We start from the raw sequence: 26,003 nt of genomic DNA, 5'->3' as shown, positions 1-26,003 counted from the left end.
GTCATCCACAAATAGCAAGGGTGCCATGGCACAGACTTACTATACTGCCTGTGCAGCATGTACGGCTATACTGCCGGCAGGTTCCACTGACCCTCATTGTGTGCAATGCTCGGCCCCTGTGGCACTTTCTCAGCCGGAGCCTCTGCTAAGGGTGGCCCAGGGAGAACCACCTGTTAACACTGTCCAGGTGACAGGGACGGAGTTTGCAGTTTTTACTGAAAGACTTTCTGAGACTATGGCTAAGATATTAGAAGCCTTGCAGTCCAGGCCGGCATCTCAAGCCAGGGGCACTGTGGTATCATTGTCCCCTGGTTCCCCTCAGTTGGAACAGCAATGTCCTCCCGGGGTGTCTCATGGATCCCAGGGTGAGGTCTCTGACACGGACCGCAACCCCAGACCGACTAAGCGAGCTCGCTATGAAATCCCCTCGACATCATCACAATGTTCAGTGTCTCAGCGAGAGAACTCTCTGTATGATGAAGCGGAGGTAGCTGATCAGGATTCTGATCCTGAAGCCGCTCTCAACCTTGATACTCCTGATGGGGACGCCATAGTGAATGATCTTATTGCGTCCATCAATGAAATGTTGAATATTTCTCCCTCAGCTCCTCCAGTGGAGGAGTCAGCCTCTCAGCAGGAGAAATTCCGTTTCAGGTTTCCCAAGCGTACAAAGAGTATGTTTCTGGACCACTCTGACTTCAGAGAGGCAGTCCAGAAACACCGAGCTTATCCAGATAAGCGTTTTTACAAGCGCCTTAAGGATACACGTTACCCTTTCCCCCCTGACGTGGTCATGGGCTGGACTCAGTGTCCCAAGGTGGATCCTCCAATCTCCAGACTGGCGGCTAGATCCATAGTTGCAGTGGAAGATGGAGCTTCACTCAAGGATGCCACTGACAGACAGATGGAGCTCTGGTTGAAATCCATCTATGAAGCTATCGGCGCGTCTTTTGCTCCAGCATTCGCAGCCGTATGGGCACTCCAAGCTATCTCAGCTGGTCAGGCTCAAATTGACGCACTCACGTACGTCTGCGCCGCAGGTGGCGTCCATAACCTCTCAAACGTCGGCATTTGCGTCCTACGCTATTAATGCTGTCCTGGACTCTGCGACCCGTACGGCGGTTGCAGCCGCCAATTCGGTGGTAATACGCAGGGCCTTGTGGCTGCGGGAATGGAAGGCAGATTCGGCTTCCAAAAAGTGCTTAACTGGATTGCCATTTTCTGGCGACCGTTTGTTTGGTGAGAGATTGGATGAAATCATCAAACAATCCAAGGGAAAGGAAACATCCTTACCCCAAGCCAAACCAAAAACACCCCAACAGAGGAGGGGACAGTCGAGGTTTCGGTCCTTTCGGGGTGCGGGCAGGTCACAATTCTCCTCGTCCAAAAGGCCTCAGAAGGATCAGAGGAACGCCGACGCATGGCGGTCTAAATCACGCCCTAAAAAGACCGCCGGAGGTGCCGCTACCAAGGCGGCTTCCTCATGACTTACGGCCTCCTCACACCGCATCCTCGGTCGGTGGCAGGCTCTCCCGCTTTTGCGACACCTGGCTGCCACAAGTAAAAGACCGTTGGGTGAGAGACATTTTGTCTCACGGTTACAGGATAGAGTTCAGCTCTCGTCCTCCGACTCGATTCTTCAGAACATCTCCGCCTCCCGAGCGAGCCGAGGCTCTTCTGCAGGCGGTGGGCATTCTGAAGGCAGAAGGAGTGGTGGTCCCGGTTCCTCTTCAGCAACAGGGTCACGGTTTCTACTCCAACCTGTTTGTGGTTCCAAAGAAGGACGGGTCCTTCCGTCCTGTTTTGGACCTAAAACTGCTCAACAAACACGTAAGGACCAGGCGGTTCCGGATGGAATCCCTCCGCTCCGTCATCGCCTCAATGTCCCAAGGAGATTTCCTAGCATCGATCGATATCAAGGATGCTTATCTCCACGTACCAATTGCTCCAGAGCATCAGCGCTTCTTGCGCTTCGCCATAGGAGACGAACACCTTCAGTTCGCGGCACTGCCGTTCGGCCTGGCGACAGCCCCAAGGGTTTTCACCAAGGTCATGGCTACAGTAGTTGCGGTCCTCCACTCTCAGGGTCACTCAGTGATACCTTACTTAGACGATCTGCTGGTCAAGGCACCCTCTCAAGAGGCATGCCAACACAGCCTCAACGTTACTCTGGAGATTCTCCAGAGTTTCGGGTGGATCATCAATTTTCCAAAGTCAAATCTGACACTGGTCCAATCACTGACATATCTTGGCATGGAGTTTCATACTCTTCCAGCGATAGTGAAGCTTCCGCTGGACAAACAGCGTTCACTACACACAGGGGTACAATCTCTCCTTCAAGGTCGGGCACACCCCTTGAGGCACCTCATGCACTTCCTGGGGAAGATGGTGGCAGCAATGGAAGCAGTCCCTTTCGCGCAGTTTCACCTGCGTCCTCTTCAATGGGACATCCTACGCAAGTGGGACAGGAGGCCGACGTCCCTAGACAGGAACGTCTCCCTCTCTCAAGCAACCAAAGCTTCCCTTCGGTGGTGGCTTCTTCCCACCTCATTATCGAAAGGGAAATCCTTCCTACCCCCATCCTGGGCGGTGGTCACGACGGACGCGAGCCTGTCAGGGTGGGGAGCAGTTTTTCTCCACCACAGGGCTCAGGGTACGTGGACTCAGCAAGAGTCCTCACTTCAGATCAATGTTCTGGAGATCAGGGCAGTGTATCTTGCCCTAAAAGCGTTCCAGCAGTGGCTGGAAGGCAAGCAGATCCGGATTCAGTCGGACAACTCCACAGCGGTGGCTTACATCAACCACCAAGGTGGGACACGCAGTCGGCAAGCCTTCCAGGAAGTCCGGAGGATTCTGCTGTGGGTGGAAGCCACAGCATCCACCATATCCGCAGTTCACATCCCGGGCGTAGAAAACTGGGAAGCAGACTTTCTCAGTCGCCAGGGCATGGACGCAGGGGAATGGTCCCTTCACCCGGACGTGTTTCAGGAGATCTGTTGCCGCTGGGGGATGCCGGACGTCGACCTAATGGCGTCACGGCACAACAACAAGGTCCCAACATTCATGGCTCGATCTCAAGATCACAGAGCTCTGGCGGCAGACGCCTTAGTTCAGGATTGGTCGCAGTTTCAGCTTCCTTATGTGTTTCTTCCTCTGGCTCTGTTGCCCAGAGTGTTACGCAAGATAAGGGCCGACTGCCGCCGCGCCATCCTCGTCGCTCCAGACTGGCCGAGGAGGTCGTGGTACCCGGATCTGTGGCATCTCACGGTCGGCCAACCGTGGGCACTGCCAGACCGACCAGATTTGCTGTCTCAAGGGCCGTTTTTCCATCTGAATTCTGCGGCCCTCAACCTGACTGGGTGGCCATTGAGTCCTGGAGCCTAGCGTCTTCAGGATTATCTCAAGAGGTCATTGCCACTATGAGACAGGCTAGGAAACCAATGTCCGCCAAGATCTACCACAGGACGTGGAAAATATTCCTGTCGTGGTGCTCTGCTCAGGCGTTTTCTCCCTGGCCATTTGCCTTGCCCACTTTTCATCTCAATCAGGACATCTCCTTACCCTCGTTTTGTCCTCATCCAGTTCACCAATGTGAAAAGGATTTGCACTTGTTAGATCTGGTGAGAGCACTCAGACTCTACATTTCTCGTACGGCGCCCCTGCGCCGCTCCGATGCTCTCTTTGTCCTTGTCGCTGGCCAGCGTAAAGGGACACAAGCTTCCAAATCAACCCTGGCTCGGTGGATCAAGGAACCAATTCTCGAAGCTTACCGTTCCTCGGGGCTTCCGGTTCCCTCAGGACTGAAGGCCCATTCTACCAGGGCCGTGGGAGCGTCCTGGGCCTTGCGACACCAGGCTACGGCTCAGCAGATGTGTCAGGCAGCTACCTGGTCGAGCCTGCACACTTTCACGAAACACTATCAGATGCATACCTATGCTTCGGCAGATGCCAGCCTAGGTAGGCGAGTCCTTCAGGCGGCAGTTGCCCACCTGTAGGACGGAGCCGTTACGGCTCTATTATGAGGTATTATTTACCCACCCAGGGACTGCTTTTGGACGTCCCAATTGTCTGGGTCTCCCAATTAGGAGCGACAAAGAAGAAGGGAATTTTGTTTACTTACCGTAAATTCCTTTTCTTCTAGCTCCAATTGGGAGACCCAGCACCCGCCCCTGTTTTTTGTATACACATGTTGTTCATGTTAAATGGTTTCAGTTCTCCGATATTCCTTCGGATTGAATTTACTTTAAACCAGTTTATAATTTTTTCCTCCTTCTGGCTTTTGCACCAAAACTGATGAGCCCGTAGCAGTACGGGGGGTGTATAGGCTGAAGGGGAGGGGCTTTACACTTTTAGTGTAATACTTTGTGTGGCCTCCGGAGGCATAGCTATACTCCCAATTGTCTGGGTCTCCCAATTGGAGCTAGAAGAAAAGGAATTTACGGTAAGTAAACAAAATTCCCTTCATTAAATTGTTGCCTATATTAACCAATCAGAGCTCAGATTAATTAACTGTAGCAAAATAGAAGCTAAGCTGTGATTGGTTGCTATTGGCAGCCTGATAAATCTCCAGGCAACAGAAAGCCCTCCCCCTGACAGTATATATTAGCTCACACATACACATATAGACAGGTCATGTGACTGACAGCTGCCGTATTTCCTATGTGGTACATTTGTTGTTCTTGTAGTTTGGTTATTAATCAGATTTTTATTTGTGAAGGATAATACCAGACTTGTGTGTGTTTAGGGCGATTATGTGGCGAGGTTGGTGTATGTGTGGTGAGATGTGTGCTGAGGGTGGTATATGTGTTCAAGCACGTGGTAGTGTGTGGTACATTGTGTGTGTTCATATCCCTGAGTGTGGTGAGTATCCCATGTCGGGGCCCCACCTTAGCAGCTGTACGGTATATACTCTTTGGTGCCATCGCTCTCATTCTTTAAGTCCTCCTTGTTCACGTCTGGCAGCTGTCAATTTGCCCCCAACACTTTTCGTTTCACTTTTTCCCCATTATGTAGATAGGGGCAAAATTGATTGGTAAATTGGAACGCGCGGGGTTAAAATTTCGCCTCACAACATAGCACCCTGCGCTGCCCGGGATAGTAACTGTCTCTCTGTTTCTCTCCCATTCTCTGTCTGTCTCCCCCTCTGTATATATCTCTTTCCCTGTCTGTCTATCTCTGTCACTTTCCCTGCCTGTCACTTTCCCTGCCTGTCACTTTCCCTGCCTGTCACTTTCCCTGCCTGTCACTTTCCCTGCCTGTCACTTTCCCTGCCTGTCACTTTCCCTGCCTGTCACTTTCCCTGCCTGTCACTTTCCCTGCCTGTCACTTTCCCTGCCTGTCACTTTCCCTGCCTGTCACTTTCCCTGTCAGTCTGTATCTTTGTGTCTATCTCTTTGTGTCTGTCTCTTACCTTGTCTATGTCTGTTTCTTACCCTGTCTGTGTCTGCCTCTTTCCCTGTCTGTGTCTGTCTCTTTCCCTGGCTGCATTGTGACACGCCAACATTCCATATAAGGGCGTGGCTGCGCATTCTTCTGAAGTTCTGGCTGCACTGTGGCTTTGAGCTCCATTCGCTTTAATGGAGGCAGGTTTTTTGGCGAATAACTGTAAAGAGCGGGGTTAAAATTTCCCCTCAAAACATAGCCTATGACGCTCTCTGGGTCCAGAAGTGCGAGTGTGCAAAATTTTGTGGCTGTAGCTGCGACGGTGCGGATGCCAATCCCGGACATATACACACATATACACACACACACACACACACACATTCACACACATTCAGCTTTATATATCTAATATATAAAGCTGAATGTGTATGTGTGTGTGTGTCCGGGATTGGCGACCGCACCGTCGCAGCTACAGCCACAAAATTTTGCACACACACACGTATGGACCCCGAGAGCGTCATAGGCTATGTTTCGAGGGGAAATTTGAACCCCACACTTTACAGTTATTCGCCAAAAACCTGCCTCCATTAAAGCGAATGGAGCTGGGAGCCACAGTGCAGCCAGAACTTCAGAAGAATGCGCAGCCACGCCCTTATATGGAATGTTGGCGTGTCACAATGCAGCCAGGGAAAGAGGCAGACACAGACAGGGTAAGAAACAGACAAAAAGAGACAGACACAGGCAAAGAGACAGACTGACGGGGAAAGTGACTGACGGGGAAAGTGACTGAGACAAACTGAGAAAGAAACAGAGAGATATATACAGAGGGGGAGACAGACAGAGAGACAGAGAGATATATACAGAGGGGGAGACAGACAGAGAATGGGAGAGAAACAGAGAGACAGTTACTATCCCGGGCAGCGTCGGGTGCTATGTTGTGAGGCGAAATTTTAACCCCGCGCGTTCCAATTTACCAATCAATTTTGCCCCTATCTACATAATGGGGAAAAAGTGAAACGAAAAGTGTTGGGGGCAAATTGACAGCTGCTTCTATTAGATTCGTTTTTGCCTTTTAAAAATTACATTTCTATCTGTTTTGTGGCTTTTGTGTGCAGAATACATTTTTGTTAATACATTCTATTTTGTTAACAGATATAGATATATATATATATTGGTCAGACCTGCACCAATCATGCACCAATGGTGGCATCTCCATAGGGTCTCCTTACACTTCTCATAAAGTGGTCAAATTCTTGTTTGCCAGCTTTTTCTCCAAACCCTTCAATAAACCTGAACGCTCAGGGAAACAGGATTAATCTGCTACCAATCATCTCTGGCTGCAGCCTATCTCCCATGAGTAGGAAAAGATTGGACATGTTGACATACAACATGCACAATCTTTCATTACTGCCAACTGGGGGAGATTCAGGACTCTGTAAAAAGGGTGTACACAATAAACCAGCCACGTAGTGAATCTCTTTATTCACATGATTGAGAACGTACACGGTATAACAACTGGTAGCATTATATCTAAGATGTAAGGAATCTTATGATAGCGAATATAATAATAAAAAAACAAAAATAGCGACACAAGCAGCCCCGCCGGACGAGCCATTAAGGGCATGCGGTGTCTTTGTCAGGATTAGGTCTTAACATGACTAATTATGATGTAATCTACGATGTGCAGGTCCGTAAAGGGCAATATACTCGTTACACAGTTCGTAAATATAACATAAATATTCGGGAAGAAAAAGGGTTAAATAAATATAATGTTAAGGTTATGGGGGTCTTCTACATACCTACTACTCGGATCATAGCAGCAAAGGTCCGAAGCCTGAGGCTGCGCTACCACTCTGTCCCTATGACAACACTTCCGGATTCTCCCTTCTGTTAAAGTAAGTGTTGTCATAGGGACACAATTCACATCTATGTTACCTATTGTATGAAAACAAAAAATTATATAAACCCAAGACCATTTTGTTTGCTGGATCTCCTTTAAGTTTCCCTTTAAGGGTTTTTCACTTCTATTGTAAGTGTTGGTGCCGGTGACACCAGAACAATCTGCAAATTTCCCTACTCACACATATTCACATATAGTGATTAGGGGTTAGTGATAATATCCCTGGGGGTCTAGAGTCATTTTACGGTTAAATCTTAGTATGGCCGGTGGTCTAGGGCAATGAAAGGATGAATCCGGAATTTTTGTAGGGGCTGAGACTCCGTAGATCGGATATGGACTTTATATGTCCTACTTCACCTTATAGAGGCATCCAGGAAAATGTCTGGACCTGTCAGTCTGCAGCTGCCACTCACTGCATAGGGATTTCTACTACTTCAATCAATCGAGGGTGGTACTCACTGCCGTAAGTGGGGCAGGTCTGGCTACAGTAAGTGGGAGTGATTTTATCACTGCCAGTAAGTGGGGGCGGGGTCTATCCCTCTTCAGTAAGTGGGGGCGGGTCTACCACTGCAGTAAGTGGGGGCGGGTCTATCATTCTTCAGTAAGTGGGGGCAGGTCTATCACTGCAGTAAGCGGGGGCGGGTCTATCACTGCAGTAAGAGGGGGTGATTCTGTTTTGCTCTGCAGTAAGTGGGTGTTGGTCTGTCTCTTTGCAGTAAGTGGGGATGAGTCTGTCTTTGCAGTAAGTGCGGGCTACTGTGGCTGTAGTAAGTGGGGGCGGTTCTATCGCTGCGGTAAGGGAGGGCTAGTGTGGCTGCAATAAGTGGGGGCGGTTCTATAACTGCAGTAAGTGGGGGTGGGTCTGGCTCCTCAGTAATTGGAGGTGGGTCTATTGCTCTGCAGTAAGTGGGGTGTGTTCTATCTCTCTGTAGTAAGTGACGACCGGTCTTGGCTTCTCTTACAAGAAGTGAGGGCAGGTCTTTTTTTTTTTTTCTGCAGTACCTGGAGATTATTTTTTCTCTGCAGAGCTGGTCTTTGTCTCTCTCTAGTAAGTGGGGGCGGGTCTTTGTCTCTAGTAAGTGGGGGCGAGTCTTTGTGTCTAGTAAGTGGGGGCGGTTCTTTGTCTCTAGTAAGTGGGGGCGGGTCTTTGTCTCTAGTAAGTGGGGGCGGGTCTTTGTCTCTAGTAAGTGGGGGCGAGTCTTTGTCTCTAGTAAGTGGGGGCGGATCTTTGTCTCTAGTAAGTGGGGGCGGGTCTTTGTCTCTAGTAAGTGGGGGCGAGTCTTTGTGTCTAGTAAGTGGGGGCGGTTCTTTGTCTCTCTAGTAAGTGGGGGCGGGTCTTTGTCTCTAGTAAGTGGGGGCGGTTCTTTGTCTCTCTAGTAAGTGGGGGCGGGTCTTTGTCTCTAGTAAGTGGGGGCGGGTCTTTGTCTCTAGTAAGTGGGGGCGAGTCTTTGTCTCTAGTAAGTGGGGGCGGATCTTTGTCTCTAGTAAGTGGGGGCGGGTCTTTGTCTCTAGTAAGTGGAGGCGAGTCTTTGTGTCTAGTAAGTGGGGGCGGTTCTTTGTCTCTCTAGTAAGTGGGGGCGGGTCTTTGTCTCTAGTAAGTGGGGGCGGGTCTTTGTCTCTAGTAAGTGGGGGCGGGTCTTTGTCTCTAGTAAGTGGGGGCGGGTCTTTGTCTCTAGTAAGTGGGGGCGAGTCTGTGTCTAGTAAGTGGGGGCTGTTCTTTGTCTCTAGTAAGTGGGGGCGAGTCTTTGTCTCTAGTAAGTGGGGGCGGATCTTTGTCTCTAGTAAGTGGGGGCGGGTCTTTGTCTCTAGTAAGTGGGGGCGAGTCTTTGTGTCTAGTAAGTGGGGGCGGTTCTTTGTCTCTCTAGTAAGTGGGGGCGGGTCTTTGTCTCTAGTAAGTGGGGGCGGGTCTTTGTCTCTAGTAAGTGGGGGCGGGTCTTTGTCTCTAGTAAGTGGGGGCGGGTCTTTGTCTCTAGTAAGTGGGGGCGGGTCTTTGTCTCTAGTAAGTGGGGGCGAGTCTTTGTGTCTAGTAAGTGGGGGCTGTTCTTTGTCTCTAGTAAGTGGGGGTGAGTCTTTGTGTCTAGTAAGTGGGGGCGGGTCTTTGTCTCTCTAGTAAGTGGGGACGGGTCTTTGTCTCTAGTAAGTGGGGGCGAGTCTTTGTGTCTAGTAAGTGGGGGCGGGTCTTTGTCGCTCTAGTAAGTGGGGGCGGGTCTTTGTCGCTCTAGTAAGTGTGGGCGGGTCTTTGTCTCTCTAGTAAGTGGGGGCTGGTCTTTGTCTCTAGTAAGTGGGGGCGGGTCTTTGTCTCTAGTAAGTGGAGGCGAGTCTTTGTGTCTAGTAAGTGGGGGCGGTTCTTTGTCTCTCTAGTAAGTGGGGGCGGGTCTTTGTCTCTAGTAAGTGGGGGCGGGTCTTTGTCTCTAGTAAGTGGGGGCGGGTCTTTGTCTCTAGTAAGTGGGGGCGGGTCTTTGTCTCTAGTAAGTGGGGGCGAGTCTGTGTCTAGTAAGTGGGGGCTGTTCTTTGTCTCTAGTAAGTGGGGGCGAGTCTTTGTCTCTAGTAAGTGGGGGCGGATCTTTGTCTCTAGTAAGTGGGGGCGGGTCTTTGTCTCTAGTAAGTGGGGGCGAGTCTTTGTGTCTAGTAAGTGGGGGCGGTTCTTTGTCTCTCTAGTAAGTGGGGGCGGGTCTTTGTCTCTAGTAAGTGGGGGCGGGTCTTTGTCTCTAGTAAGTGGGGGCGGGTCTTTGTCTCTAGTAAGTGGGGGCGGGTCTTTGTCTCTAGTAAGTGGGGGCGGGTCTTTGTCTCTAGTAAGTGGGGGCGAGTCTTTGTGTCTAGTAAGTGGGGGCTGTTCTTTGTCTCTAGTAAGTGGGGGTGAGTCTTTGTGTCTAGTAAGTGGGGGCGGGTCTTTGTCTCTCTAGTAAGTGGGGACGGGTCTTTGTCTCTAGTAAGTGGGGGCGAGTCTTTGTGTCTAGTAAGTGGGGGCGGGTCTTTGTCGCTCTAGTAAGTGGGGGCGGGTCTTTGTCGCTCTAGTAAGTGGGGGCTGTTCTTTGTCTCTCTAGTAAGTGGGGGCTGTTCTTTGTCTCTAGTAAGTGGGGGCGGGTCTTTGTCTCTAGTAAGTGGGGGCGGGTCTTTGTCTCTAGTAAGTGGGGGCGGGTCTTTGTCTCTAGTAAGTGGGGGCGGGTCTTTGTCTCTAGTAAGTGGGGGCGGGTCTTTGTCTCTAGTAAGTGGGGGCGGGTCTTTTTCTCTATAGGAAGTGAGGTTAGACTTTTGAATCTTATAGGATTGTCCTTTTACAGGAATTAGGTGCTGTCTTTCTCTAGTACAGGAAGTGGGTGTGAGTTTTTGTCTTTATTTCAGGAAGTGAAGGTGGGCCTTTGTCTCTATTGCAAGACGTTGGGCAGGCCTTTGTCTCTAGTAAGTGGGGGCGGGTCTTTGTCTCTAGTAAGTGGGGGCGGGTCTTTGTCTCTAGTAAGTGGGGGCGAGTCTTTGTGTCTAGTAAGTGGGGGCTGTTCTTTGTCTCTAGTAAGTGGGGGTGAGTCTTTGTGTCTAGTAAGTGGGGGCGGGTCTTTGTCTCTCTAGTAAGTGGGGACGGGTCTTTGTCTCTAGTAAGTGGGGGCGAGTCTTTGTGTCTAGTAAGTGGGGGCGGGTCTTTGTCGCTCTAGTAAGTGGGGGCGGGTCTTTGTCGCTCTAGTAAGTGTGGGCGGGTCTTTGTCTCTCTAGTAAGTGGGGGCTGGTCTTTGTCTCTAGTAAGTGGTGGCGGGTCTTTGTCTCTAGTAAGTGGGGGCGGGTCTTTTTCTCTATAGGAAGTGAGGTTAGACTTTTGAATCTTATAGGATTGTCCTTTTACAGGAATTAGGTGCTGTCTTTCTCTAGTACAGGAAGTGGGTGTGAGTTTTTGTCTTTATTTCAGGAAGTGAAGGTGGGCCTTTGTCTCTATTGCAAGACGTTGGGCAGGCCTTTGTCTCTGTTACAGGAAAGGGGCGGGCCTTTGTCTCTGTTACAGCAAAGGGGCGGGCCTTTGTCTCTGTTACAGGAAAGGGGCGGGCCTTTGTCTCTGTTACAGCAAGTGGAGGCAGGCCTTTGTCACTGTTACAAGAAGTGGGGGTGGGTCTTTCAGTTACAAGAAGTGGGGGTGGGTATTTGTCTGCGCTTGGTTTTCTATCAATTTGCATACAGACATAACAGAGATTCTTAGTTTTTGCCTGATGAGTCATTGGACAGTTGGAGGGGAATGCATGCTCAGAAGCAACAATAAAAGGAAGATCCAGCTCATATGGTACTGGCAGAATACTTATGCATAAGAACTGCCCACTGAAGAAAAAAGTGCATGGCAAGTTAAAGAGCAGGAGAATAGGAACAGTTCCAGGTCATATTACTCTGGGATTTGCAACAAAGGCAGCTTTACCTTGTGGGGGATGAGGAGAACAAGACCATTTTTGTCCGTTTTTTGTGAAATAATTGGTACTCTTTAATTTTGTATGCTGCACTGTGTATCCCTTGCTTCCTAATTTTGACTCCTGGACTCAAGGAAAGAAGTATAAAGGGTAGAGATACTGTATACAGCCATTTTTAGCCTTGGTGACCTCTCCTACGAGACATTCTGTTTTCTTTTTTAATATAATACTAAGATGTGGGACAGAACAAGCCGCGAAGAGCTGGAGCTGTGGAAGGTTCACATTGTATACGGTTACCAGTTACATATTCGTTATATTACGCAGCGGATCACAAGGTTTTAGGAAGAAGCCACGACTCGGCCTCCCGTTCTCCAGCCGCCGCCGTCCTGGTACATGGAGAAGCGTCGGAGGGGCTGGAATGTAATAATAAACACTGGGTTGCAACATTTCCACTAATGATCTCACAGACCGAGCAGGAATAACCTCCCGGGCCTAGGTCGTGTTGTAAAGAACAGACGGGTGGACGTCACAGATATCGTACCACTTGGAGTTTATCTTCTTCCGGGGCCATAGGCCGTTCACCGGCAGTGACGCGTTCACTTGTCTGTCCTGTTCTTTTACCATTTTCCAATAGTAATTGTCTTTGATGAAAAACGTGGCTTGGTAGGTGTAGGAGTAATAGACGGCATCGATGTATCCACCCGGATGGTCCGAAGGGTCCACCGCTGGGAAGACATCCACTATCCGCTTTGGGAAATTATCATTCACCTTGTTCTTCTCCACACTAAAGGCCGTTACCTAGAATAAGTCGTAGGAATTAGTTTTCTTTTCTCCAAAGTTTGGAAAGTTTTGTTGGTATTATTAAAGTGTATGTGAGGATTGTGATGAGGAATATGACATTCATATATGTCAGTCAGCTGTCACTGTTCATTTACACACACCCTGCCCTGCAGCAAGAATCCAACACCAAGAACTGGGAGCCAAATGTCAGGCTGATCAAATCCAATCAAGACTAAGGAAGAGTTCCATATGACTAGGCCTTGGTGCTGGCTCGGCACAGGAGAGGCACTATGGAGGCACTCCCTCCCCGTGACCTTTCAGAGAAGAACACTCACAAAATGTCCACTCTGATTTTATGAATGAACGTACATCCCATGTCCACCCTACCTTGTGATCTAAGACAGGGCTGGACATAGGATGCGTCTTTCATTTCCAGAAAGCTATGAATTGGCAGTTTTCCCCATATCGCCACCTCTGAGTGTCCCACGCGGGAGAATATGACCATCGTCTTTCTAGTTATGAGTTGATCTATCCATAGTTATGAAACATGATAGCTCTGTGGGCTTCCCTCGGAGAGCTATTAATTTTGAGCTGAATCAGACATCACACTATTAACAGAATATATGTGTGACGTGCGTCTTGTTGTAAGTGAAGCTGGAAATATACCTGCCCTATATGTGGGCACAAAGTGCTCCCTAATATTGTAACTCTTAAGGGTGCTTTACACGCTGTGACATCGCTAGCGATCTCGTTAGCGATGTGACACACCAGATCGCAGATGCGATCTGCCGAGATCGCACATAGGTCGTTTTTATAGCGCCGGTCACATGTGCGATCTCGGCAGATCGCATCTGCGATCTGGTGTGTCACATCGCTAACGAGATCGCTAGCGATGTCGCAGCGTGTAAAGCACCCTTTACTCAGGAGCCTCAGAGTCTCAGATTCTTGTTTGAAGCTGCTTGTAAAACTTGTAGTTGCTTGCCCATCTCCCTGGCTGAATACCCTTGACAGCAGGGAGCCTGGACATACTCAGGAAGTCTTCCTTAGTCCGGATTAGATTTTGTCACCTTATCATTTGGCTCCGAGTTCTTGTTGTTGGATTTTTGTTGCACGGCAGGAAATGTGCAAATGACCAGTGACAGCTGACTGACATGTATGAGTGTCATATTCCTCATCATAATCTTCATAGTGTATATTATATACTTTTTTTTGTATTTATATTTAATATCTGTCTAGGTTATTATGGGTCATCAATAAATTGGTGTGAATCAACTGGCTGAAAGTGCAAAAATAAGTGGCACAGCGCCATACTGTCAGCAGTGGTGATAAGAGGTACTGCAACAACTCTCATTCAATTGTATGAAAAAGAGCTTCCAATACCTCTTGTGGCCACTGAACGATATACAGCGCTATGCCACTTCTGATGTGCCATCATTAATCAACTGATTGGCAATGGTTTCCGCTCTGTTCTGATATGAAAGGCCAATCCTAAGAATTTCAGTACCTGGACCCAATACAGTTTTGGGAGCCTGTACCCATTACTAGAGGAAGTTTATGCACTACCATATCAAACTCAGTAAAGAGTTTTTCCAGGATGACAGCCAATCTTACTTGTAGTGGACGTTCTAAAATAAAGAAATATCCATTACACACAGTGCAGACATCCTGTTTATCATTCACGTGACCACTGCAGTCAATCACGTCAGTATTTTCCTTTAGTGATCAAATTAATGATGGCCAGGAGCAGAAGGGATCACAAGAGCAGCGATCCAACATATAATGATTTCTTTACTTTAGAATATTTTCATAATTTTTTGTAAAATCCTGGACTGATCGCGGGACTGAGCACTGTTTTCAAAAAAAGGTAAACGGGGATGATAAAAATAAGCAATGGCCAGCGCAAGCGCATAACAGTAGAGGCAGAGGTAAAAGCACGGGCACGAGATTATGGGTGGGTACTTGGATGACGCTGGTGATGACATTCACAGCGCCGTCCATAATCTCCGCACCTGCGCAATAACATCACCGGCGCTCGCGTTTTGAAAAAAGTGCTCAGTCCCGCGATAGTGCCACTGCGCCTGCGCAAGACTTCCGGAGCACTGCGGAAGATAAGGGCGGCGGCCTCATCTATGTAAATGAACACTGGGGGACGGCGAACAGCGTCAGGAGGGGGGTAACAGACGAAATACAGCCCGCCCATGGGGCCAGCAAACCTCATTACCATTGCAAAAGGTAATATTTTATAAAGTTATGTAGGTCTGAAAGGGGGGCCAGTAGCAAGATGAACCTTTATAGAACGCAGCCCAGGAGCTGCAGAAGGGGATTCTTTTAGTTTAATAGCGAAAATTCAGGGGACAGGGTCCCTTTAAAGGGGTTGTCCAATACTAGGAGAATCCCTTCTGAGCTCCCTCTCGTGGTGGATACAGACAGCCAACTCTCTATTTTTTAAGGGAACTTCTTAGTACCACTGTCTTGTGCAAGTTGAGGTACTGCAGGTCAGGGTAGTGTAAAACAATATAAAATATGCCTACTACACTGACGTCTGCTGCACCGTTGTGCCAAAATCTTTTATTGATATGTAAATTAGGTTTGCAAGTGCAGCAGTGGGCCTATTAGTGCACTTGCAGTCTATGGCTCCTCTTTGCTTCCCCCTGCCGTAGCCTCTCCATCTACTGTCAAGAAGTATTGGCAGAGTATTGGTGCTGGAAGAGAGAAGCAAAGAGGAGTCATAGACTGCAAGTGCACTTATACACCCCTGTGTGCACTTGCAAACCTAATTTGCATATCAGTAAAAAGACAAAGTTGGGTGGAACAACACATCGGATGGGCATTTTTCATAGTATTTTACATTGCCCTAACGCATATTACCTCTGCTTGCGCATGGGTAGTGTTACTATCAGGTTCCCTTTAAATCTATACCTATGCAGGGGATTTGGAGCTCTGAATTAGAAAACCAGTGCTATAAAGTTATATATTAATTTAACCACACGATGAACCTACATTGGCACATTGCTGACAGCACAGAAAGAAATAAAAAAGGAGCTTGGCAGCAATAAAATCTTGTCACTCCTCATATTAGTCTATGCCAATTTTCTCTACGCGTATGTCCATGCTAGTTTTTGAAATTATTGTGAAAATACAGTATAACACAAAAGTGAGTACACCCCCAACATTTTTGACACTTTGATACCAAGTACAGTAGTCAGTATGCAGCTTATATAACAGTGTAAATTTGGTGGCCTCTAAATAACTGAACATACAGCCAATAATGTGTAAACCACTGGCAACAAAAGTGAGTACACCCCTATGTGAAAATGGCCAAATTGTGCCAATGTTCCCTATCTGGTGTAATGTGACTAGTGTTACAAGGGCTCAGGTGTGAATGGGGAGCAGGGGTGTTACATTTGGTATTATCTCTCAAACACTCTCATACTGGTCACTGGACGCTCCACATGGCTCCTCATGGCAAATAATTCTCTGAGGATCTGAGAAAAAGAATTGTTGCTCTACATAAAGATGGCCGAGGCTATGACTAGATTGTCAGCACCCTGACACTGAGCTGCAGCACGATGGCCAAGACCATACAGCGGTGTAACAAGACAGGATCTACTAAGAACAGGCCTCGCCATGGTCGGTCAAAGAAGTTGAGTGCACGTGCTCAGCGTCATATCCAGAAGTCATGGTGCGGGTCAGCCTGTCAGTGCTAAAATCATACACTGCACACTGCATCAAATTGGTCTGCATGGCTGTCCTCTCAGAAGGAAGCCTCGTCTAAAGATGATGCACAAGAAAGCCCACAAACAGTTTGCTGAAGAGAAGCAGACTAAGGACATTACTGGAACCATCTCCAGTGGTCTGATGAGACCAAGATAAACTTATTTGGTTCAGATGGTGTCAGCATGTGTGGCTGCAACGAGGTGAGGCGGACAAAGACAAGTGTGTCCTGCCCACAGTCAGGCATGGTGGTGGGAGTGTCATGGTTTGGGGCTGCATGAGTGTTGCCGGTTGTGGGAAATGCAATTCCTTGAGTGGAACCATGAATGACAACATGTACTGTGACATACTGAAGCAGAGCATGATCCCCTCCCTTCCAGAAACTGGTCCACAATGCAGTATTCCAACATAACGACCCAAAAAAATTACTCCAAGATGACCACTGCCTTGCTAAAGAAACTGAGGGTAAATGTGCTGGACTGGTTAACACTAGAACTACTGGACTCGTGACAGCTATATAGAAATACATAGTGCAAAGTAGTCAAAATGACTACCTCAGTAGTTCTAGTGTTAAGTGTCTCCAGACCAAAGCAATATTGAGCATCTGTGGGGCCACCTCAAACAGAAGGTGGATGAGCACAAGGTCTCTAACATCCACCAGCTCCATGATGTCGTCATGGAGGATGGAAAAGGATCCAGAAGGTCCTGTGAACTCGACCAAGAGTGTTAAGGCAGTGCTGTAAAATAATTGTAACCACACAAAATATTGACACTTTGGGCACAATTTGGCCATTTTCACTTAGGGGTGTACTTTATTGCCAAAGGTTTTAACATTAAAGGCTGTGTGCTGAAATATTTAGAGGACACACCAAATTTACACCGTTATTATCATGTGGTGTTCAGGTCCAGACTCATTAGTTGTCACGCTAGCGCAGGCTCTGTTCATACTGCAGAGCCTGACAGGCAACCTGATGTCTCCTAGTTGTTTAGCTAGAGCTGGACGTCAGCTGTTTCATGTGCTCGATTTTTCAGTCCTGCAGGAGTTAATCCTGCTGACCTGGGAATGTTTGGTAGGAGCTCACAAATCACAGACATCTCCTTCCTATATAAGATTCTGGACCTTGCTACTCGGCGCCGATTATAGCTTCAACTTAGCTCCAACGATTCCGGTCTTTGTGATGATCCAGTTCATGGTGATCTGTAGTTGCTATTTTGAGTTGTGTGGAAGTTCCCCTGTTCTGTGTTTACTTCCTTCCTTTTTCATTAGTCCCCTGTACATGTTTAAGTCTCTCCTTTGTGTTTGAGTGCAGTGTGTACGAGTTTTCATTCTCCCTAGTCCGTGTAGTTTCTGTAGGGTTTTGTTACTGTGTTTCCGGCCCGCCCCAAGGGTGGGGGAGAGGAGGAGTAAGGTCAGGGCTCAGACAGGAGTCAGGGTCACACTGGGGCTTCAGACCTGGCTACCATCAAGGCAAACAAAAATATCCATGAGGAAAGAGTGTGAAGCTTCAATAGTAAATGTAACATGACTACGCAGTCTCACAATGTATATAAGTAGAGTGTCCTGTATGGGCCTCTATCAATTGAAAAAACATGCAAACCACTAGAGGAATAATGAAAAAACAGGAGGACAAACGTGGTTGTATTGCAAAAATGTATATCAAAATTTATTCATTCATCTACAGTTAGATGCAGCACATAATTGTGCAGTGCAAAAAGACAGAGGGCACCTTGGCACCGGACAAGAATGATCATAGGGATTCACATGGCAAGTACAAAGACAAATAAGATATAAATCATAACATACAGATTACAAGGTTTGTTGCCAGATGAAACCAGAGAGCAATAGCTGGTGTCCAAACAAAGGTAAATAGAACAGCACACTAGGCCCATCCATATGTCGGGACGTCAGTACATACCAGCGGCTATTTACATCATTACATACAGATTACAAAGTTTGTTGCCAGATGAAACCAGAGAGCAATAGCTGGTGTCCCAAAAAGGGTAAATAGTATTCACATGGCAAGTACAAAAACAAATCAGGTGTAAATCATTACATGCAGATTACAAGGTTTGTTGCCAGATGAAACCAGAGAGCAATAGCTGGTGTCCAAACAGAGGTAAATAGAAGTAAATAGAACAGCACACTAGACCCATCCATGTGTCGGGACGTCAGTACATACCAGCGGCTATTTACATCCTTACATACAGATTACAAAGTTTGTTGCCAGATGAAAACAGAGAGCAGTAGCTGGTGTCCAAACAAGGGTAAATAAAACAGCACACTAGACTCATCAATATGTCAGGACGTCAGTACATACCAGCGGCTGTATAAGTGAGAGGATCACCAGAAATTGCTTCAAAGTGCCAAAGTGCAAGAATCAAGGACCAAAAAACAGTCCCCCCTAAGGCAGGTAACGCACGTTTCACGTGTTAGTGGTGTAACGCTTCATCAGACCAAGGAGGGGTGGTGACTCATTGATTTCCAGGATCTTTTTAAAAGGAGCATGTGATAGATCATGTGATAGAAAAATACCCAATCAGTGAGGATCTTTCGGCGCATGTGTGATCCACACCACTCACCCCAGCAGATGCGAGCGGCGTCAGGCCGACGAGTGCAGGGGAGGGGGATAAAAAAACGCCCCCTCACCGGCACCAATCCGCCCCATAGACACCGCCAGGCATGCCAGGGAGAAAGCGAAGACCACGCATGCGCACACAACACCTATTGGGACATAGAGCAGAATATGAAAGCTCCCAAACCGCAGCAGCATATGGACGTTTTGGAAGAAGAGGGGCACATCAATAATAAACAATAGTACATAAATAGCAAAAATGATCCCTCATCCTGAATCCAAAACGTCTTCCGGATATGTCATAAACGGAGTCTTCTTATAAAAGCTGTCCCAGTAAACGATATGCTCAGGCAATCATGTGATGGACACACGAAAAAAGGTCCCAAGGAAGCAAGAGAAAAGAGCTGCAGAGGAAAAAACAACAAAATGACATAAAAAACATGCAGCAAAAAATATATATATATAAAAAGGTTAAAAAAATGTATCATCCCATAATACCCCCAATATAAAAACACAGTAGTGGAAAATACCACTCTGAAAAAGAGGGGGGGGGGAGGGATGGGGAGAGTGGGAAAACACAGGGATCTATAGGAAGGAAGCGAAGCTAAGGGACTCATTTTTGCCCTATTGTACCCTCTTTTTATGACTCGGTGGCTATATCCCCTATCACTCAATCTAGATGTTAGGTCATGACCTAACATCTAGATTGAGTGATAGGGGATATAGCCACCGAGTCATAGTCACTATGCCCCTGTGACTCCTCATCCTTTTGGTTCTACCAATCCGGTCCGTGGTTGACACTTTCGACATCACCACGGATGTAATGCGAGATCTCTGAGAGTCACAGGAATTGACGTCGTACATTGCGGTAATAGGGGTGGGAATTTTAAAAAAATTCTCGCCCAAAAAGAGACTAAATGGATCGTCATGTTGGGCACAATGGTCCCGTCTGGATTGAATGAGTCCCTTAGCTTCGCTTCCTTCCTATAGATCCCTGTGTTTTCCCACTCTCCCCATCCCTCCCCCCCCCTCTTTTTCAGAGTGGTATTTTCCACTACTGTGTTTTTATATTGGGGGTATTATGGGATGATACATTTTTTTAACCTTTTTATATATATATATTTTTTGCTGCATGTTTTTTATGTCATTTTGTTGTTTTTTCCTCTGCAGCTCTTTTCTCTTGCTTCCTTGGGACCTTTTTTCGTGTGTCCATCACATGATTGCCTGAGCATATCGTTTACTGGGACAGCTTTTATAAGAAGACTCCGTTTATGACATATCCGGAAGACGTTTTGGATTCAGGATGAGGGATCATTTTTGCTATTTATGTACTATTGTTTATTATTGATGTGCCCCTCTTCTTCCAAAACGTCCATATGCTGCTGCGGTTTGGGAGCTTTCATATTCTGCTCTATGTCCCAATAGGTGTTGTGTGCGCATGCGTGGTCTTCGCTTTCTCCCTGGCATGCCTGGCGGTGTCTATGGGGCGGATTGGTGCCGGTGAGGGGGCGTTTTTTTATCCCCCTCCCCTGCACTCGTCGGCCTGACGCCGCTCGCATCTGCTGGGGTGAGTGGTGTGGATCACACATGCGCCGAAAGATCCTCACTGATTGGGTATTTTTCTATCACATGATCTATCACATGCTCCTTTTAAAAAGGTCCTGGAAATCAATGAGTCACCACCCCTCCTTGGTCTGATGAAGCGTTACACCACTAACACGTGAAACGTGCGTTACCTGCCTTAGGGGGGACTGTTTTTTGGTCCTTGATTCTTGCACTTTGGCACTTTGAAGCAATTTCTGGTGATCCTCTCACTTATACAGCCGCTGGTATGTACTGACGTCCTGACATATTGATGAGTCTAGTGTGCTGTTTTATTTACCCTTGTTTGGACACCAGCTACTGCTCTCTGTTTTCATCTGGCAACAAACTTTGTAATCTGTATGTAAGGATGTAAATAGCCGCTGGTATGTACTGACGTCCCGACACATGGATGGGTCTAGTGTGCTGTTCTATTTACCTCTGTTTGGACACCAGCTATTGCTCTCTGGTTTCATCTGGCAACAAACCTTGTAATCTGCATGTAATGATTTACACCTGATTTGTTTTTGTACTTGCCATGTGAATACTATTTACCCTTTTTGGGACACCAGCTATTGCTCTCTGGTTTCATCTGGCAACAAACTTTGTAATCTGTATGTAAGGATGTAAATAGCCGCTGGTATGTACTGACGTCCCGACATATGGATGGGCCTAGTGTGCTGTTCTATTTACCTTTGTTTGGACACCAGCTATTGCTCTCTGGTTTCATCTGGCAACAAACCTTGTAATCTGTATGTTATGATTTATATCTTATTTGTCTTTGTACTTGCCATGTGAATCCCTATGATCATTCTTGTCCGGTGCCAAGGTGCCCTCTGTCTTTTTGCACTGCACAATTATGTGCTGCATCTAACTGTAGATGAATGAATAAATTTTGATATACATTTTTGCAATACAACCACGTTTGTCCTCCTGTTTTTTCACTGGCTACCATCAAGCCTACCTCTGAGATAAGGGACAGCGCATGGTCTCTGTCTCTAAGGGCCAGCCTAGAAGCCCCTGTTCTGTCATTTCATATGTCATAACAGTTATACAAGCTGTACATTGACTACTTTACATTGTGTCAAAGTGGCATGTATAAAATATTTGCAAAAATGTGAGGGGTGTACTTACTTTTGTGATTTACTGTAGCCTAAGAAAAAGAGAGCTACTGAAGACGTGAAGGCTCAATAAATTGTCAGAACACAATTAGAGAGAGCGGTCCTGCACCACTAAAAGTTACCTTGCAGTATCGCACGTGCGCTATGAGTACAGCTCCAGTGTAGATAATTCTTCGGCTGCGGGGTGCACGTCCATACAGGAAAGGATGAATCCGACAAATCCAGAAAGAAAAACTGACCACACTGGTGGACCAGTCGAAGCCTAATTTGTAGGCGAAACGGCCACCGTCCCCTGTGAGGAACCTGCACCGAGGTCTCCTCCTGCCTTTTAACCTGCACAAGTTCCAATAAAAGGTTTTCGGCACAGCGGTTGATTGCGGTCAGTTTTCCTTTCTGGATTTGTCGGATTAAATAAATTGTCAGGCATTGACCTGCTATAGGTGGCAGTAGATGGCCAGCTTTCTTCCTCTTGGAGGGGAGCTAATTTGCATACCTATTTCCTAGGGAGGATTGCCTGACCTATAAGTGGTCTCTACCACGAGAAACAATGTTCTCTGGAACTTATTTCAGCCTTTGTTAATAATTCATTGACAGTGGTTTTCCCATCTGGTCTATTCGGATAGTAGACAAGTACAAGAGACCATCTTGGCTGGAAACAGTGATGGTTCAAAGTCGTCCAATAAATGGTGGGATGGAACACATTGTAGATTCATAGATTACTTACATTGTTTCCTCTGAGGAAGTAGATCAGTCGGTCCTTCTTGTCAAAGAAAGCTGCGTCCAGGGGACTCGGGGCTCCTGGAAAGGCATCCGAAATAAGCTGAGGATACTTGGTTTTTTTCCAGTCTTCAGTATATGCCATGTCTTTCTCAGGGTCATAACGCCAAACTTGTGCACCTTTCCACAAAAAAAAAAATCTGGGTTAAAATGGGGTGACAAATCTGGAATTTTTTAGTTTTCATTCTGACATGAAAAAAACCTATCATTTCGAAAAACATACCACCCACCTAGTATGTAAAAAATAAGTGTTACACACCCATATATCACATAAAACATGGATAACACAAGAAAAAAACCAAAGGTCGCTCCATAAAATGGGCCAAGCACACTACATGATACAGTTTATGAGATAAATCAATACAAATAATTCATGTGACACAAAAAAATTTTAAAAATTAAAAATAAAAAGTGGGAGAATGTATGTCCACTAAAGGAATCCGCACCGTCGCATGTACAATCACAAACATTTGCACAGACGCCTCATGTGACTCAGGGAATGTTATAGACTATAGGCCCTGTCACACAGATAAATCTGCGGCAGATCTGTGGTTGCAGTGAAATGGTGGACAATCAGTGCCAGGTTTGTGGCTGTGTACAAATGGAACAATATGTCCATGATTTTACTGCAACCACAGATCTGCCAAAGATTTATCTGTGTGTGTGACAGGGCCTTATGTGTTGAGGGGAAAATTTAACACCGCGCATTACTGTTATTCGTCAAAAAAACCTGCCTCCATTAAAGTCAATGGAGCTCGCAGCTACAGGTCATTAATAGCAGCAGTGATTGGTTGCTATAGGCAACAAAGGACAGTCATAGTATAAGAAGCTTATGTGTGAGGTAATACGATTTCTGTGGAGAGACGGATAGAGAGAGACAGAGAGAGAGAGAGAAACAGACAGAGAAACAGAGACAGACAGAGAGATTAACAGAGAGGGAGAGAGTGAGAGACAGAGAGAGACAGAGACAGACAGGGACACAGACAGAGAGAGACAGAAAAGAGAAGGCGACAGAAACAGAGACAGACGGAAAGAGAGACAAAGGCAGAGATAAATAGAGAGACACAGACAGACAGAGACAGAGAGGCAGACAGGGAGAGAGACAGCGGGAGAGATTGATAGAGAGAGAAAATCAGACAGCAAGAGATAGACAGAGAGAGACAGACAGAGAGAGACGGATAGGGAGAAAAACAGAGCGACAGACAGAGAAACAGATAGAGACAGCGAGAGAAACAGAGAGATAGAGAGACAGAGAGTGAGAGAGAAAGACAGAGAGACAGACAGAGAGAGGCAGACAGAAAGAGACGGATAGGGAGAAAAACAGAGAGCGACAGACAAAGAAACAGAGAAACAGATAGAGACAGCAAGAGAAACAGAGTGATAGAGAGAGACAGAGAGTGAGCGAGAAAGACAGAGAGACAGACAGAGAGAGGCAGACAGACAGAGAGACAGAGAAAGACAGAGAGACAGACAGAGAGAGGGAGAAAGACAGAGAGAGAGGCAGACAGACAGAGAGACAGACAGAGATAGACAGACAGAGAGAGACAGACAGAGATAGACAGACAGAGACAGACAGAGAGGGACAGACAGAGAAAGACACAGACAGACAGAGAGAGGGAGAAAGACAGCGAGAGAGGCAGACAGACAGAGAGAGACAAACAGAGAAAGACAGACAGAGAGAGACAGACAGAGATAGACAGACAGAGACAGACAGAGAGGGACAGACAGAGAAAGACAGAGACAGACAGAGAGAGGGAGAAAGACAGCGAGAGAGGCAGACAGAGAGGGGGGAGACAGACAGAGAGACAGAGTGAAAGAGTGGCAGAGACACAGACAGACAGTTATTATCCCGGGCAACACTGGGTACTACAGCTAGTTTAGTATAAAATTGCTGATTTTTTTCATGTCGATAGAGCTGTGTGATAGCTTATATTTTTGTGTGCTAAACTATTATTTTTATTACTGATACCATTTTGGATTAAATATGGCGGTTTGATTGATTTTTATTGGTGCCAGTAAAAAAAAAAAATTCTGCCGTTTCAATCTGGTGCTGTTAATTACCTTTTTATTTTCATTGATTGGATTTTTTCGGAAGTGGCGCTACAAAATGCGTTATTTTTTGTTTGTTTTTTTTAACCTGGGAAAATGGTGGTGATTTGAATATTTATATTTTTACAATTTTTTTTTTAGACTTTTTAAAACTTTTTTTTACATTTTTTTTCCTTAGGTTATTTGTTATCTATTTTACAATGCTGCTGTATTGCAGAATATATAGCAAATGTTGGGCTCCTATGAAGCCTAGTTTGTGGCTAGGCTTCACATAGGTACCAAAATGGGAGTTGATATATATCAAAGCCTTTAGCGGTGGCAATGCCAAAGGTTTAGATATCTACTAAACTGCTTTTCATTCCTTCTGAGCAAACATTGAGTGTGAGCCTTTATACCTAGTACCAAGATGGCTGCCACGGGGGCTTTCAAACCATTGGTGATCGAGTCATGAGGGGGATAATGGTAGCTGGTATTTAACTGTGATCGTTCCATTTCAATGCCAGTAATTGAAGCAGCATCTACATAGTTGAACAGCAGTGATCGGAGCTAGCTCTGATCACTGCCGTTATAGGCAGAGTCCTGTGTGTGGAGAGGGCTCAGCTCCTAAGCCTGCTTTACATGTGTAGGCCATTATTATGTGGCAAGGGATTAACTGCGTTGTTCGTTAAAAACAATCCTTTATAATGAGGACTTAAGTCCACCCCTGACTGTAAGTTGATTATAGGGATCTCCAATGATCAGCTTCATTCCATCAGAGAACCCATCAGTAAGGGAGTCCATAGACATTAGAAAAACGTGACCAACCATGAACGATTGTTGACTGGTTCTATGAATTGAATTGGTCGTTCATTTTGACTGACCGACGAGCATCTGTGATCACTCAAAACACTGGTAGGACATTTTGACCAATATAGTCCGTGATGTATTTTGGACCATCGATGAATGATTGTTCTTCAACCCATTTTCATTTAATGTGGATGGGGGGCATTAAGTGTACATAACTTAAGGGGAAATTAAACATTATACGTACAAAACAATGATCTGTCCATGTAATTTACTGACCGGGTAGGTCCTCCTAATTGTAGGCACTCTCCACTATGGCCAACGTAAAAGGTCCCATGAACAAAAGAACTCTACGCATCAATTAACCCAAAAATCTCCTAATGTGGTACTGGAAATAAGGTTTCTACAGTACAAAAGCCATTTCATTAGTGACTATATTCTCTTTTATTGGGTAGGAATGGGAGATTTTCACATCCTTAGGTTCCATGGTCCTAGTGTCACACAGAGGTTTTTACAAACATAGCTGACTGTCATGATGGCACCGGGATCTGTTCAGACTACAGATTCTGACACTCCACCTGATAACATCTCTAAGGTCTGTAATCTGCACCGGCTGACTCAGGCGTCGACCAACAGATTGGTAATTCATAGGCAGGCTAGCAAGAGTTGATCTTTGCCAGTCTGCTTGTGAGTCATCTTTGGTCACATGTTGTGGGGGAGCCAATCACATCTGCTCCCCTCCTATGTATGTTGGCTGCACACTTCCATTAGTGCCAGCTATAGTTTATCTTAGCTGGTCTGGTGAGGTGTTGTGATCCAGACTAACTGGTGGCTGTAGTATTGGTTGCTGTGTGCAGTTGTGTCGTTAACCCTTGATGTCTTTTTGGCTTTACCTTCCTGCTCTTGCTTTTATACTGAGTCTCTTATTGTTAGTCCCTGTGTGTTTGCAATGTGCAGAGTTTCG

The 26,003-nt window shown here is 46.5% G+C and overlaps 1 protein-coding gene across 2 annotated transcripts in view; it reads right to left on the bottom strand.

The window, feature by feature from the left end:
- Positions 1-6,845: 6,845 nt before the first annotated feature.
- The window catches only part of LOC142303138 (matrix metalloproteinase-21-like), a 119,779-nt gene continuing 100,621 nt past the window's right edge, over positions 6,846-26,003 (bottom strand). For both annotated transcript variants that reach the window (XM_075344286.1, XM_075344285.1), the window contains exons 7-8: positions 22,155-22,327; positions 6,846-12,459 (exon numbers count right to left, since the gene is read on the bottom strand). In XM_075344286.1, the coding sequence (XP_075200401.1) occupies positions 12,154-12,459; positions 22,155-22,327 (479 nt within the window). In that variant the 3' untranslated portion in view covers positions 6,846-12,153. The remainder of the gene's footprint in view (positions 12,460-22,154; positions 22,328-26,003) is intronic.

The sequence above is a fragment of the Anomaloglossus baeobatrachus genome, chromosome 4 (assembly GCF_048569485.1).
Source record: "Anomaloglossus baeobatrachus isolate aAnoBae1 chromosome 4, aAnoBae1.hap1, whole genome shotgun sequence".
In the NCBI taxonomy this organism is placed as follows: Eukaryota; Metazoa; Chordata; class Amphibia; order Anura; family Aromobatidae; genus Anomaloglossus; species Anomaloglossus baeobatrachus.
The sequence above is the reverse complement of the archived record's forward strand: the minus strand, read 5'-3'. Positions and strand labels throughout refer to the sequence as shown.